The 13,220-nt window shown below is 38.3% G+C and overlaps 1 protein-coding gene across 10 annotated transcripts in view; it reads right to left on the bottom strand.

Moving 5' to 3' along the window:
- Positions 1-13,220, bottom strand: part of NCOR1 (nuclear receptor corepressor 1) — a 184,524-nt gene that overhangs the window by 133,227 nt on the left and 38,077 nt on the right. For all 10 annotated transcript variants that reach the window (XM_027861867.1, XM_027861868.1, XM_027861871.1 and 7 more), the window contains one exon: positions 8,457-8,649. In XM_027861867.1, coding sequence (XP_027717668.1) covers positions 8,457-8,649 — 193 coding nt within the window. The remainder of the gene's footprint in view (positions 1-8,456; positions 8,650-13,220) is intronic.

The raw sequence follows: 13,220 nt of genomic DNA, 5'->3' as shown, positions 1-13,220 counted from the left end.
AGTGTCCCTCCGGCCACTGGACTCACTTCCAGCCCAAGTTGTGCAGCCATCATTGAGAGGAAAAATCATTGTGGAAAAGGAACCCACCTTTCTTACCATCAGCAATGGCTGCTGGCCAATTGCCATTCATAAAGGTATCAGTATGAGAACCCTGAGGTGGCAGCACCCCCTAGACTACCAGTCCAACTTCTAACCCAGCCCTCATAGCCATCAACCCAAGAAACAAATATTGTGGAGAAGGGTCCAGCTCTTCCCACCAACTGTCAACCAACTACCATTCACAGGGCAGGTAAACCAGACTAGCTGATGCAACAGGGAACATCCAATAATCAGATGGTATCACAGAACTGATTCAATTATCATTTCTCTCATCATTTGTTGTTGCTCAGTCATTTTCAGTCATGTCCAACTCATCATGATCCAATTTGGGGTTTTCTTGGCAAAGATATTGGAGTGGTTTGCCATTTCCATCTCCAGCTCATTTTTACTAATGAGGAAACTGAGACAAACAGGGTTAAGTGACTTGCCCAGAGTCACACAGCTAGGAAGTGTCTGACTGAGGCCAGATTTGAACTCATGAAAGAGAGTCATCCTGACTCTAAGCCCAGCACTCTATTAGCTATGGCACTCCTAGAGGCCCCCATCTCTTGCCATAAGAATTTGCAAAATTTCAAACTTCCTCCCAGGGGTCCTTGTGATGACCAAAGTCAATGACTTTGTTTTCAGCACTGCTTGGTAATCCTGTTGAGTAGGCCCTGCTTCGAGAAGCTACCTCCTCTTGAACTTGAGAGAGTAACTACTTTCTTTGGGAGCTCTTCCAACCTGTCTCAACCATCTTTCTCTGTCTCCTTTCTAGTCACAACACCTTAAGGTCAGGACTGGCCTTGGCAATCTGGATTTCTCCACAAATTTTGCTCACAATGGTACATTTGTGGTAGTGGTGATGATGATGATGATGTTAGTTTCCATTCATTCATCTGTAAAAGGAGGATATCCCTTCTAATTCTAACATTCAACAACCATAAACAAATGATTTTTTTTCAAAAGCTGCCTCATATGGTTAGAACTAACATCAAACCCGGGGTCAAGTAACATGAGTTTGAATCCAGCCTGACTGGGCAGCTGTGTGTGAGACATGAGCAATTTATGCTACTTATCTGAGTCCCAGTCTCCTCAGATGTCAAACTGTTGAAATGATAATAAATGTGCTACCAATGTTCTAAGACTGTTGTGGGAAACACACGTTACAAACTGTAAAGAAAATAAAAACGTGAACTATTATGGAAAACAAGCTATGTTTTCCTACATCTAAAAATTGGAGAGAATTAACTAGTAGCTGTGGTATTCAGCTGCATTATGCTTAATTTAACTGTAACAGCAAACAGTGGGATAAGATGAACAAATTCTGAAATTTTAAAGTTCTTGGCACTTTCAAGTTGCCTTACTTATTTTAGGCTAAAAAGAAAAGTACCACCATGTCTTGCAGAGCCCAGAAAATGTACGATGTTTTCCTTCAACTACAAGTCCTTCTCCATTTCCAAAAGATTTGATTATTCAAAACCTTGCTAGGACACTTGCCTCCTGTGACTTCCTACTTACACAGCCACTGCAACCATTTATATTTTTAGTCGGTTGGAAAGAAAATGATCTTTGTTTATCTACATAACTACTCTCTGTGGTAAAGTTTCCTTCTCTCAGAGTTAAGTAGACGCAAAGGGCTGGACAAATCAGACTACTGCTCGACAGAGATGAACATCCTAGTTATTTATTGGATTATGAACCTAAAAGTGAATGTGTTTATATTAAAGTTTTCAAGAAATCCTAGTAAAAAGACTCCAGGAAATGTCTGGGGATCCAATGTGTCAATTTTCTATTATCCACAATGAACAATATTCCTTGATACGGAATAGATAATGCTTTTAGCAGAATTTAAGTGTACATACAGGGAAGAGTAAGTGAAATTAAGCTCTAATAAGTTGGCATTAGCAAGTGAAGTATAAGGGTAAAAAGCAGAATGGTCTTCAAACATATGATGGTTACAGAAGGAGACAAGTTAGCTGTTCATTCTGCTGTTACCTGAATAAAAGAAAATGCTCAGAAATTGTAAAAGGTACATTCAGCTATACGGGAGAATTTCAGAAGCCAGGCTGGGTTAAAGTGGCAAGCATACCCAACGTTTCTAAAATCATTATGAGGTTTAAAGTTACATCAATGGCTGCACTTACATATAAAAGTTATCAATATAGAATGACTAAATGGGACTTCAAATCTTTCAACTTAAATTTCATCTGTCACATGTTATGCTGTTACCTGATTTGCCCAAGGCTCAAGGGAACTGGAGTACAAGAAAACCTAAGGAAAACTCCAGTAATTTGAATATGAGCTGAGCTAGGTTTTCTTTACATTATCCTTAGGGAAAATTTATTAAACAAATCAATAGTATAAAATAACACTTATCACAGGAATATTTACATTAAGAGAATAAATTTAAGCCTCTGACAAATACTCTTAGAAAAATGTTGCTGATTACCACTGGTCTTAACAATTCTTCATTTCAATCAAGTCCTGCAGTGCCTTTATTTGCTCACATTTCCATGACTTAGTATGCACTATTCAAAAGCAATAAGATTAGAATCCAGATGGGCTTGTCTGTTTCTCTCTGTGACTTCAAATAAGTAAAATTTTATTGAACCTACAGCCTGACTGGACAATATTTGCCAGTGAGGGATGGGGAAAAGTTCATGTGGGGTTTATAAGGAAATAACCAGGAAACGGAATAATCTTTCATAGAGGGTAATATGACTGCCTGGAACCTGGAGGATTTGACCAGGTAAGGATTTTTTTTTTTTAATACGAGATCAATGAAACACAAAAAACAATACAAACTGTCTGTCCTTCATTTCCGAGCAGCCACTTCATGCTCCTACAGCAGGATCCGGCAGTTACAGTTTAACTGATGTCACAAATTCTCTAAAGTCCAGTTCTTGGGGCAGCTAGGTGATGCAGCCGATAGAGCACCAGCCCTGGAGTCAGGAGGACCTGAGTTCAAATCCGGCCTCAGACACATAACACTCACTAGTTGTGTGACTCTGGGCAAGTCACTTAATCCCAATTGCCTCACCAAAAAAACAAACAAAAAAAAAAAAAAGGCCAGTTCTTAAGGCTCTATTAACTATTATTGGAGGAAACGAACCACATCCATACAAAACTTCTCACTATAAATGAAACTAGGTAATATAAAGACGGTTACAGAGAAACCAAAGGTCAATACGAAGGTTTTCCTCTGAAAGGTTCAGAGAATCTGGCACAACGGTCTCATAGAAACAAGAAAACACCCTTTTGTGGTCTTCCCGGTCATTTTGCCTTGCAGTGCTAACAATAAGACAACTATCACAAAGATAACTACAGTTCATGCTCCAACAGCTGGAGCAGAGAAAAAAGGGGGAAGAATTTCATGGCAAATTGGACAAAGTCCACTCATCTAAGTTATGTCAGGGTAAGCAAAGAGAACAGCAAAAACTATCTTGGAAAGGATGGGGGGAGAGATACTCTGCAGAAGCTTTAGGTATTAAATCAGTCATTGTCAAAGCTTCTGCATAAGAGGAAACCTGAAGGAAAGCAAGGAATGGATCTGGAGGAGAACAAATCTGTGGACATTTGAGAAGTGATGAGTTCTCATTTATGACAAAAGTGGAACTACCTAAGTTAAACTCTACTACCTTTCATGCCTGATAAACCATGAGTGCAAAGGCAGTTAAGATTAAATAGAGAAAAAGAAAAGAGTGGCAATGAGACATACAACAAACACAGTCTAAAAGAGAACAGAATGGAGTTCAAAAAGGAACCGTGACAAGTTGGCCAATGTCGTGCTGTGTTGAAAAACATACTTTTAGAGAAAAGCCATAACAGAAACTCTCAGTTTAACATATAATCCTCTTTTTGTGTTTTTCTTTGCATATAGAAATGCTCATTTGTTGATGTTTGTCAAGTTCACAATCATAATTTTAAAAAAGAAAGTGTAGATAGAAAGAAAAGGCTAAAGGAAGACTTTCTGAACCAGATGAAATACGTACTGAAGAAATCCGTTGTGAAGGTGGTACAATATTCAAGATTCTTCACAGAAAGGCAAGATTCTAAAAATAACAGAAAACATCCCCGCAATGGTACTTCTACTAAAATATGGGGGAAAACTAGCTGACACTCATCTGGGGCCTTACCAACAGCCAGTGGAAGTGGTGAACAGCACCCAAGGCAGATCAATACTCCACCAGCCTTGTACCAACTTGGTCATCTTCAGTAACAATTCTGACAGTGGTCAAACCAAGGACTGGGGTTAGTCTTGTTTAAAAACAAAAAACAAAATAAATCATGAAAAAGGTGTAAGTAAACTTCTACAAAAGATTATCTTTTATGGCCATAAAAGTGAAAGAGGCATGAAAAAGATAGAGTTCACCTATGTTTATCTACTCTATTGATTTTTTAAAAAGCATTTTACTCAGTAGAAGAAAATTCAGGGTTGAAGCTCCTTAAATGAGGTGTTTCTAGTACATATATTAAAATGATACAAAAGCCTATGTAATGAGAAGCAGACCACCAATTAGGCCATCTACATACATAAGAAGAGCTGCAGGCAAACAATGAGACAGGTTTAGAACAGAGGAGAATACTTTTAAGGCTCGATTACACTTGGGAAACTATGACATGCTATATATAACTACAGTCAAAAAACTGATCCTTGCTTCAAAACTACTATATGCCAATTCGTCCCAGAGATGCTATAAGCAGTAAAACACTCTAGTCTCAGGAGAATAATAATTATAAATAACTTAAGAGGTAAAGAAAGACATATATGTGGCAGGCATAAGGAGGCTACAGCATATGGCTGACAATCACTCATGCCCAAGAAATGTAACAAAGTATACTGATGATGAAATATGGAACCAGAAAAGAGGGCAGCCCAGTCATAGACCGAAAGTGAGAGACAACAACACTATAAAGGAATTAGAAGGGCCAGAGGAAAGCCTGTGGCAAGAGCCACACGGCAAGACAAGACTCCGTACAGGAACCGTGGGTGACATTTGAGGGAGACCAAAGATCTGACTAGAGGGATCATTAATGTAAACCACTACAAAACAGTCATTTTCACTAAAGGTTATACTTCTAAGCAGGATCTACGAGGCTGGAGAGATTCCAAGTACAGGAGTTCATCGCCAAGTGGTCTCCAGGATGAGAACCTTTGGCCATGCCAACACTACAAGAAGAGCTGTGATCTGCAACTTTGGAAGGACTCTCCACACCGATTGGAACTCAGAGAATGCTACAGTATTGAGGCAAAATGATTACATCAGCTTATTTAACAAACTGCTGAACTTGAATTTTTAAAGAGAAAGGAACAAAAATCTGTCGGTTATATTGATTTTATAAATGGTTCGTTTATAATTAACCTATTTCTAATACGGGGGAAAGGGAGGTATTTTCAGTGAAATCTAGTGCTCAAACTGAACCACAGAAAAAAACTGTAATAGAAAAAAACTTGCACACCTAAGACATCTCATTGATGTTTCTTTAATAGAAAATGTACTACACATTAGATCACATCATAAGCCAATTTCAAAGGGATACCCAAAATTATTTCACTTCAGCGGAACTTTGTTACATCAAGTGGACCCTGGGTTAGCACTTGGAAATATCTACTATAGCTACTCTTTCATTGTAACAAAATTAACCTGTACTAATCTCACTCAGGTAGTAACAGAAGAATAAAATAAAGCTAAGAAAGTAGAACCAAATCCTATATATTCTTTCAGTAACACTTAAGAGAATGCCCCATTTTATCAACTGAGTAAGTTTCTTGAAATTTACTCCAAATTTACTATGTCTACAGAGTCAAAATAATAAATCTCTTTTACATCATAAAAAAGTGCAAATTATTTTGTTGTGCTTATTTTATCCAGTTCCTTTACCAAAATGTGGTACCCATTCTAGATGAAAGCATGAGACCAGAAATTAAAACAAATCACCAAAAGGAAAAGAATCTGGAGAAAGAGTTCCATGTCTAGCAATAATAAGAGACGCTCATGTCTATGTAGCACTTTTCAGTCTCCCGAGCACTTTTTATACAATAATCTTGCACAAATGAAAGAACTTAAGTTGAAAGGGGTCTGGCCAAGGCAGAATCTGAGCCTCAAGTTTCTGACTCTAAGTCTCCTATACACAGAAGCTGGAATGGACTGGAGAGGTGATCTAATTCAAACTCTCCATTTTACAGGAAACCAAGCCAAAACTCTTTCCACCAGTCCATTCTGTCCCCTAAAAGAATGAAACACTTTGGCTCAGCTTCGTTCAACAATCCCAATCTAAAGCTACCAATATAAATACTACAGGAAACGCTACATCCAGTTTGGCCTCCTCGCCAGGCTTGGTGCCCTCCCTAGGATTCCCTTGAATGGATCTGGTGGACCAGAAAACGAGGTGAGGTGAAGATCCAAACTCGGCTTGGGTCCAGGACAGATCATCACAGCCATAACAATGCCTTCAGCACTGAAACAAGTGGAAGTTAGTCACCTTCTGAAAAGATTAATCGAGATAATTACCACACATGCATTTAAAATGCTTCAACCATTAGAAGATCAAAAGCCTACATAGTCCAAAATGGTATTTTAGCTTGAAGCAAAAGTCTTATGAACACTTCTATAAACCTTACAGTTAGGCTAGTTGTTGAACAGAAAGATTTTTTTTTCTTAAAGCTCACAATTCTTAAACACTTCACTTCTTACAATACCGTTCCTTGAAGCCTATTGCAAGGGCCATGCCACAAAGCTTGGGAGAATATCCCAAATGGTTCCTGATAAACAAAAACAGGGATGGAGAATCACTGTATCCTGGAACATGTTTTGCACCTCTGCACCACTAATCACATCAGACTTTTCTAGAAAGCATATCCCTTTGTCTTCCCTCCAATCAAAAGCCTACCTATCCTTCTGAGTCCAGCTCCAATGCCACTTCCTTTGAAACCTCTCAAACAACCCCAATCCTTCTGTTGAAACATACCTTTACCTTCTATATCACTGAATTGGCATGAATAAGTCTATTAAGTTCAATAAATATTTGACTGTACCAAAATGGGGAAGATACCATCCACATCCTCAAGGATCTTACCATCTAGTTGGAAAGATATGAACACAATATTAATGTATGAAGAGATAAGTACCATGAAATTTTCAAAGAACTAAGACCACCAATACCTCCGCTCCTCTGAGGGCTACACTTGATCATCCTCCCTGACTTTTTCTACAATACACACAGAAACATCATCACACAGCAGTCTCCCTCACATTGAAAGAAACCACTGCCTTGATACATCCTCCTTCTGATTGGCCAGTTTCTCCTACAACCTCTATCAGAAGGAAGACACCTGGACCACCCACATCTTCATTCCCCTCCAAACTGCATTCCAGACTTGTCTCCCAACTTTCCTTACAATAGCGCCACAGCCTAGCTTCTTCCTTCCTCCTTTTCAGTACCCTTCCCCATAAGAACATAAACTCCTCCACGTCAGGGACTGTCATTTTCTCTGACTGAATCTATATTCCCAGCACTTAGCAGCATAGCTCCTGGCCCAAAGTAAGTACTTCATAAATACTTATGGACTTGACTTAACTGAAGTGGGTGTTCTATGTGTATAAGATATGTAAGATATATCTTATCTCTCCAACTAAAATGGAAGCTCCTAGAAAGAAGGCCCACATTTATACTGTTCCATATCAGCCACAACTCTATGAATACAAACATGCAGGTAATAAATCTGGTGATTCTCTTTTGACATTCTTTTGCAGTAATTCAGAATAAGACAGAAAACAGAAATATCTATTACTAATTACATCATTACTAATTACACCAGTAGATAGCCAGATGAAACAGAAAGGAGATTTTCATGCACATTCTCCACATTAGCAGGAAAAACGATATTCTTTTGTTCACAACTCTTGCACTAAGTTCTTCTATCAAAATCTTTTCCAATTAAGCATTTTCTTTTACCACTGTGCTCACTGTTGTCATACAGAAAGACATAAACACTGTTTAGACTGCTTTCAGTGGCCAAAAACTGTCAAAAGATGTTTTTTCTCCTTAATCTCTGGCTGCTATGGAATTTTTTAAAAGTTGAAAAAACAATTCAATGAAAATATTTCTTTAAATTAATTTCCAAATTTTCATTAACAATTCCCATTTAGTCATTAAAATGAGGATGTCTTAGATGACAACATACTTCGTTTACAAGCCTGAAAAACTTCTAGGTTTACTTTTTATTTTTCATAAAATGTTTATCTGCTCATGGGCTAACTAAAGTTTGAAAACCTGTCCTAACTCTACTTTTGCTCCTGTAGACACTGAGTTTCAACACAGTTAAACAAACAAACCTCCAGCTCCTCAAATTAAGAGATCAAATATTTATTTACCTTCTTAACCTCTGTAGATGCCCGCAGCCCCTCTGGCAGTGTGTGTACTAAAGGCAAGACAGCAGCACTGACCCGCTGAAAATGTGTGTCAGAAACCTGGTCCAGCCGAGGTCGCTTAGCTTCCAGGGAATCATGGTCCACCTGAGACGGACCTGGATGAAATTGTTCATACCCAGTTCTCCTTTCCTGAGGCCTAAAACACATAAAAGAAAACAAACATTTAACATTTTGAAAAGTGTACAATGTGCATCCTGAACAACTCCACCTAGCCTTGAAATAAACACTGCCCTCACTTTCAAATGGAGATTCAAATTTCTCTCAGTGATACTGAAGGAAAAGAAACCTTTGAATGGTACGTTCAGTAACTCTGAATCCTACTATGCTGGTGAATTTCCTTATTAATTTTTAAAGTAATATTTGGGGGGATGAGATGACAGTAGTACCAGCCAGCGATTCACTGGTGCAGGGGATTTCTGTTGTGGAAAGTCCCTCTACCACGTAAGTCTGGCAACTCCTTAAATGCCCAGTCTGGGGCACTGACAAGTTATGCGACTTGATAGAAGCAGAGCTAAGACTTGAAGCAAGAACGCTCGGCTGCCAAGGCTGGTCCTGCCTCCATCACTCTCCTGCCTGCCAGCACTATGCAGAGCTCAGCACAGTGGGGTACAAAGTCTGAAGCAGTAGATAATTCTAAGAATCACTAACATTTGACTTTCAAATGTAGCATACAATTCAATAACAGCAAATGAAAATAACACTCATGTTCTTTTGCATTCCCCAAGACCCTCACCTGAGGCCGGTTACCCCCCAAAAAAAAAAGTCTACAAGGGCAATAAGCCTAGCAGCCCAACAGGGAGTGACGACAGGGGATGATTCACAGACTAGATAAAATACACACAAGGAATCTAGTGTGCCTCTATGTGTGTGCATGGACATTTATGTGTTAGCATACGTCTGTGTAAGTGTGTCCACATACTTCGGCATGTGTCTGAGTCTTGGACCACTAGAGGGCCCATTTTCACACTGAAATCAAAGAGAAAACCTGCTACCTGTGTTGCACCAACACAGTTGGATATCAGATGCTTACCAAAAGAAAGTCAGATCAGTGACCTAGGCATGAAGCTATTGTTTTAAGTTTGCCTGAATTTATACTTTTGTATTTCTGATCTGTGAGGACTTCCATCATAATCTGCTAAAGGGTTTAACAGATTTAAAAAAACGTATGTGTAAAAAGAGAAGTCTGGGGAAATGTTAGTTTTCTCAAAGTCACACAAACTTTAGCTTCTCTCATTCAGCAGCCCCACCTGCTGAGGGGCTAGGAAGGGAGAAGCTTAGCCCCTGCCGGCCTCTGCCAGAGGCCAAGTCCTGTCAAAGACCCCAAGCAAGTCATGCTTCCTTCTTTTGAGCTCTCCTACCAATCACCTGGACATTTAGTAATCAAGACTTTGAACTGTCATTTATATCTTAGACAACTTAATTTTTATATGCTTATGTGTTTTGTCCCCAGTTAAGCCCCTTGAATCAAGGCACGAATAGGCTGTATATCGATTCTATCTGATAGAGCCCAGCGCTTTGCATATAAATAAGCACTCAATCAATATTTGGCTTAATTTGTTTTATTTAATTGACAGTCTTTAATTTCACTATTATTTAGTCACTATTTTGCTTTAGTATCTGCATATTTTAGTCTCATATTTCCCACATCAATATTTCACTCAAGAGACAAACAAATCTTCTATCTTTCCAGGTCAGAAGATGAAACAGTACCCAAGTTATAGATTGTTATTTTAATAACAAATTTTCTATATACCTCATGGCATTCTGTCAATGCTCAGAATCTCATGTGCTCTTTAAAAACCACAGGCACGCTCTAAAATATATAGAGAATTAAGTCAAATCTATAAGAATACAAGTCATTCCCCAATTGATAAATGATAAAAGGATATGAACAGGCAGTTCTCAGATGAAGAAATTAAAGCCATCTACAGTCATATGAAAAAATGTTCTAAATCACTACTGATTAGAGAAATGCAAATCAAAACAACTCTAAGTTACCCCATCACACCTATCAGATTGGCCAACATGACAAAACAGGAAAATGATAAATGTTGGAGAACATGTGGGAAAATTGGAACACTAATGCACTGCTGGTGGAGTTGTGAAATGATCCAACCATTTTGGAAAGCAATTTGGAACTATGCCCAAAGGGTTATAAAAATGTGCATACCCTTTGACCCAGCAATAGCACTTCTAGGGCCATATCCCAAAGAGATCACACAAACGGGGAAAGGACCCACATGTACAAAAATATTCATAGCAGCTCTTTTTGTGGTGGTAAAGAATTGGAAATTGAGAAGATGCCCATCAACTGGGGAATGGCTGAGCAAGTTGTGGTATATGAATGTAATGGAATACTATTATGCTATAAGAAATGATGAGCAGGCTGACTTCAAAAACACCTGGAAAGACTTGTATGGTCTGATGCTGAGTGAAGTGAGCAGAAGCAAGAGAACACTGTACACAATAATAGCCACGTTGTTTGATGACTAATATTGATAAACTTAACCCTTCCCATCAATACAAAGATCTAAGGCCTCGTGATAGAAAATGCTATCCACATCCAAAGAAAGAACTAGGGAATTTGAATTGCTATTTTTTTTTTCTCTTCTGTTGAGTTTTGTTTCCTCTTTCTGGTGGTTCCTCCTAATGGTTCTAATTTTTACTTACAACATCATTAATGTGAAAATATGTTTAATAGGAATGTATATGTATAGCCTATAACAGATTGTGCGCCGTCTTGGGGAGGGTGGTGGGGAAGGAAGGGGGAGAAAAATTTTAAATTCAAAAGCATATGAAAGTGATTGTTGATAAATCAAAATAAACAAAAATTTTTTTTTAAAAAATCACTCACACATGGATCTTGTGTCATTATTACCAAAGACCAGCAGAAATCAAAGAGAAATGACAGATTTTAGACATAATACTTAACATGACACAAACAATTACAACTTAGCAGAACATGTGATTAACATGCCAAATCTCCTGGCTGTTATAACCCCTATGTAAAGGGACTTTGACATATAAAATTGTTTTTTTTAATATCCTGAAAATAAAAAATTTTAGGTATGAGACCTATAATTTATAAAGGCAGGACAGGGGGAGTGGGCTTTAAAACCCATAGGATCATTTCGGAAAAAACAAACCAACCAACAACTTGCTTTTAGATGCCAGCTTGAGCTAAAAAATTAAATCTATGATTTAAAGGACTGCTCTATCATATTCATGATAAAAACATTTAGGCTTATATTTAAGCAATCAATAGGTAAATTTTTCACACAAAAAGGGTAGGACTTTATTGATCTCTTTCCCTCACTCAAAAATTTTCTGAACCAATATAACAGATTAAAATTATGAGTAGTTTTTCCTCAAAACGTATCTAGATATTTTATTTTAAATTATTATATAGACATATAGGTGGTGCAGTCGTTGGTGTCAGGAAGACCCGAGTTCAAATCCAGCCTTCAAAAACTTTATAGCGGTGTGACCTTAGGCAAGAAACATAACCTCTGTTTGCCACTAGAAAAGGAAATGGCAAACCACTCCAGAACCTTTGCTAGGAAAACCCCATGGACAGAGAGGTCCAAGGGGTCAGCAACAGTCGGACATGACTGAAATGACAAAGCTATCTAAAGGGTAACTGATCCACATAAGTCAGAGAGGGCCATCTGGAACCGGTTCAATTTTATCTTCAAATGAGAAAGGAGTTTCTTTTAAAATGGTAAAAGAGGGTCGAGAGGTGGCATTGTAGATAGAGCACCAGCACTAGAGTCAGGAGGACCTGAGTTCAAATCTGGCCTCAGACACATAACACTCACTAGCTATATGACTCTGGGTAAGTCACTTAACCCCATTGCCTCACCCCACCCCCCCAAAAATTTAAATTTAATAAATAAATAAAAATGGTTAAAGAGCTTTAACTTTAACTCTAAATAACCAACAAAGAGATGTAGGAAAGACTATAAAAGCAGGTTTGATTTGTTTCCTTTGTTATTTAAGTATAAACCCAACTCATTAAACTTCTGCAGCCAATGAAGTATATTCACGTTCATGACATGTGAACTACTGAAGTAGCTCTGCGCTTCTTTCTTATCCAGAGAGAGAAATATCCTCTGGTGAATATTCAAATATATGAATTCTATGCAGGAGTAAATCTAGGAAATGTGGATAGTAACCATACTGTAAGGATTCAAACATATAAGCTCATTTGACATGATCTCAAATAGTACCAAGTTTTCCGAGCCAAAATCCCAATTTCTTAAAGTGCTGGAACCAATAGGGGTCCCTAATGAGATTTGGAAAGTCAGAGGGTTACAAAGCCATTGTTTGAGGTAAATTAAATTTAAAATATGTGTGGAGCAGGTAGGCGGCGGAGTGGATAGAGCTCCAGTCTTGGAGTAGGGAGAACCTGAGTTCAAATCTGGTCTCAGACACTTGACACTTACTAGCTGTGTGACCTTGGGCACGTCACTTAACCCTGATTGCCTCACCAAAAAAAAAATTTTAAATTCGTGAGACTGACTGAGTGGGACCAGGGAAGACGGGATAACAAAGCACACACAATGAAGAACAAGCTTTAGACCGTGCAGTCATGACTCTATCAGACTGATATTTACAACTAAGAGAAGCCCGAATATTATAAGAGAAAATACAAAAGATACCAAGAAAGAAAGTTTAAGTGGTAAATTAACAATTTTGTAGATGTGT

This window comes from Vombatus ursinus, unplaced genomic scaffold, assembly GCF_900497805.2.
Source record: "Vombatus ursinus unplaced genomic scaffold, bare-nosed wombat genome assembly UNPS02014768.1, whole genome shotgun sequence".
In the NCBI taxonomy this organism is placed as follows: domain Eukaryota; kingdom Metazoa; phylum Chordata; class Mammalia; order Diprotodontia; family Vombatidae; genus Vombatus; species Vombatus ursinus.
The sequence above is the reverse complement of the archived record's forward strand: the minus strand, read 5'-3'. Positions and strand labels throughout refer to the sequence as shown.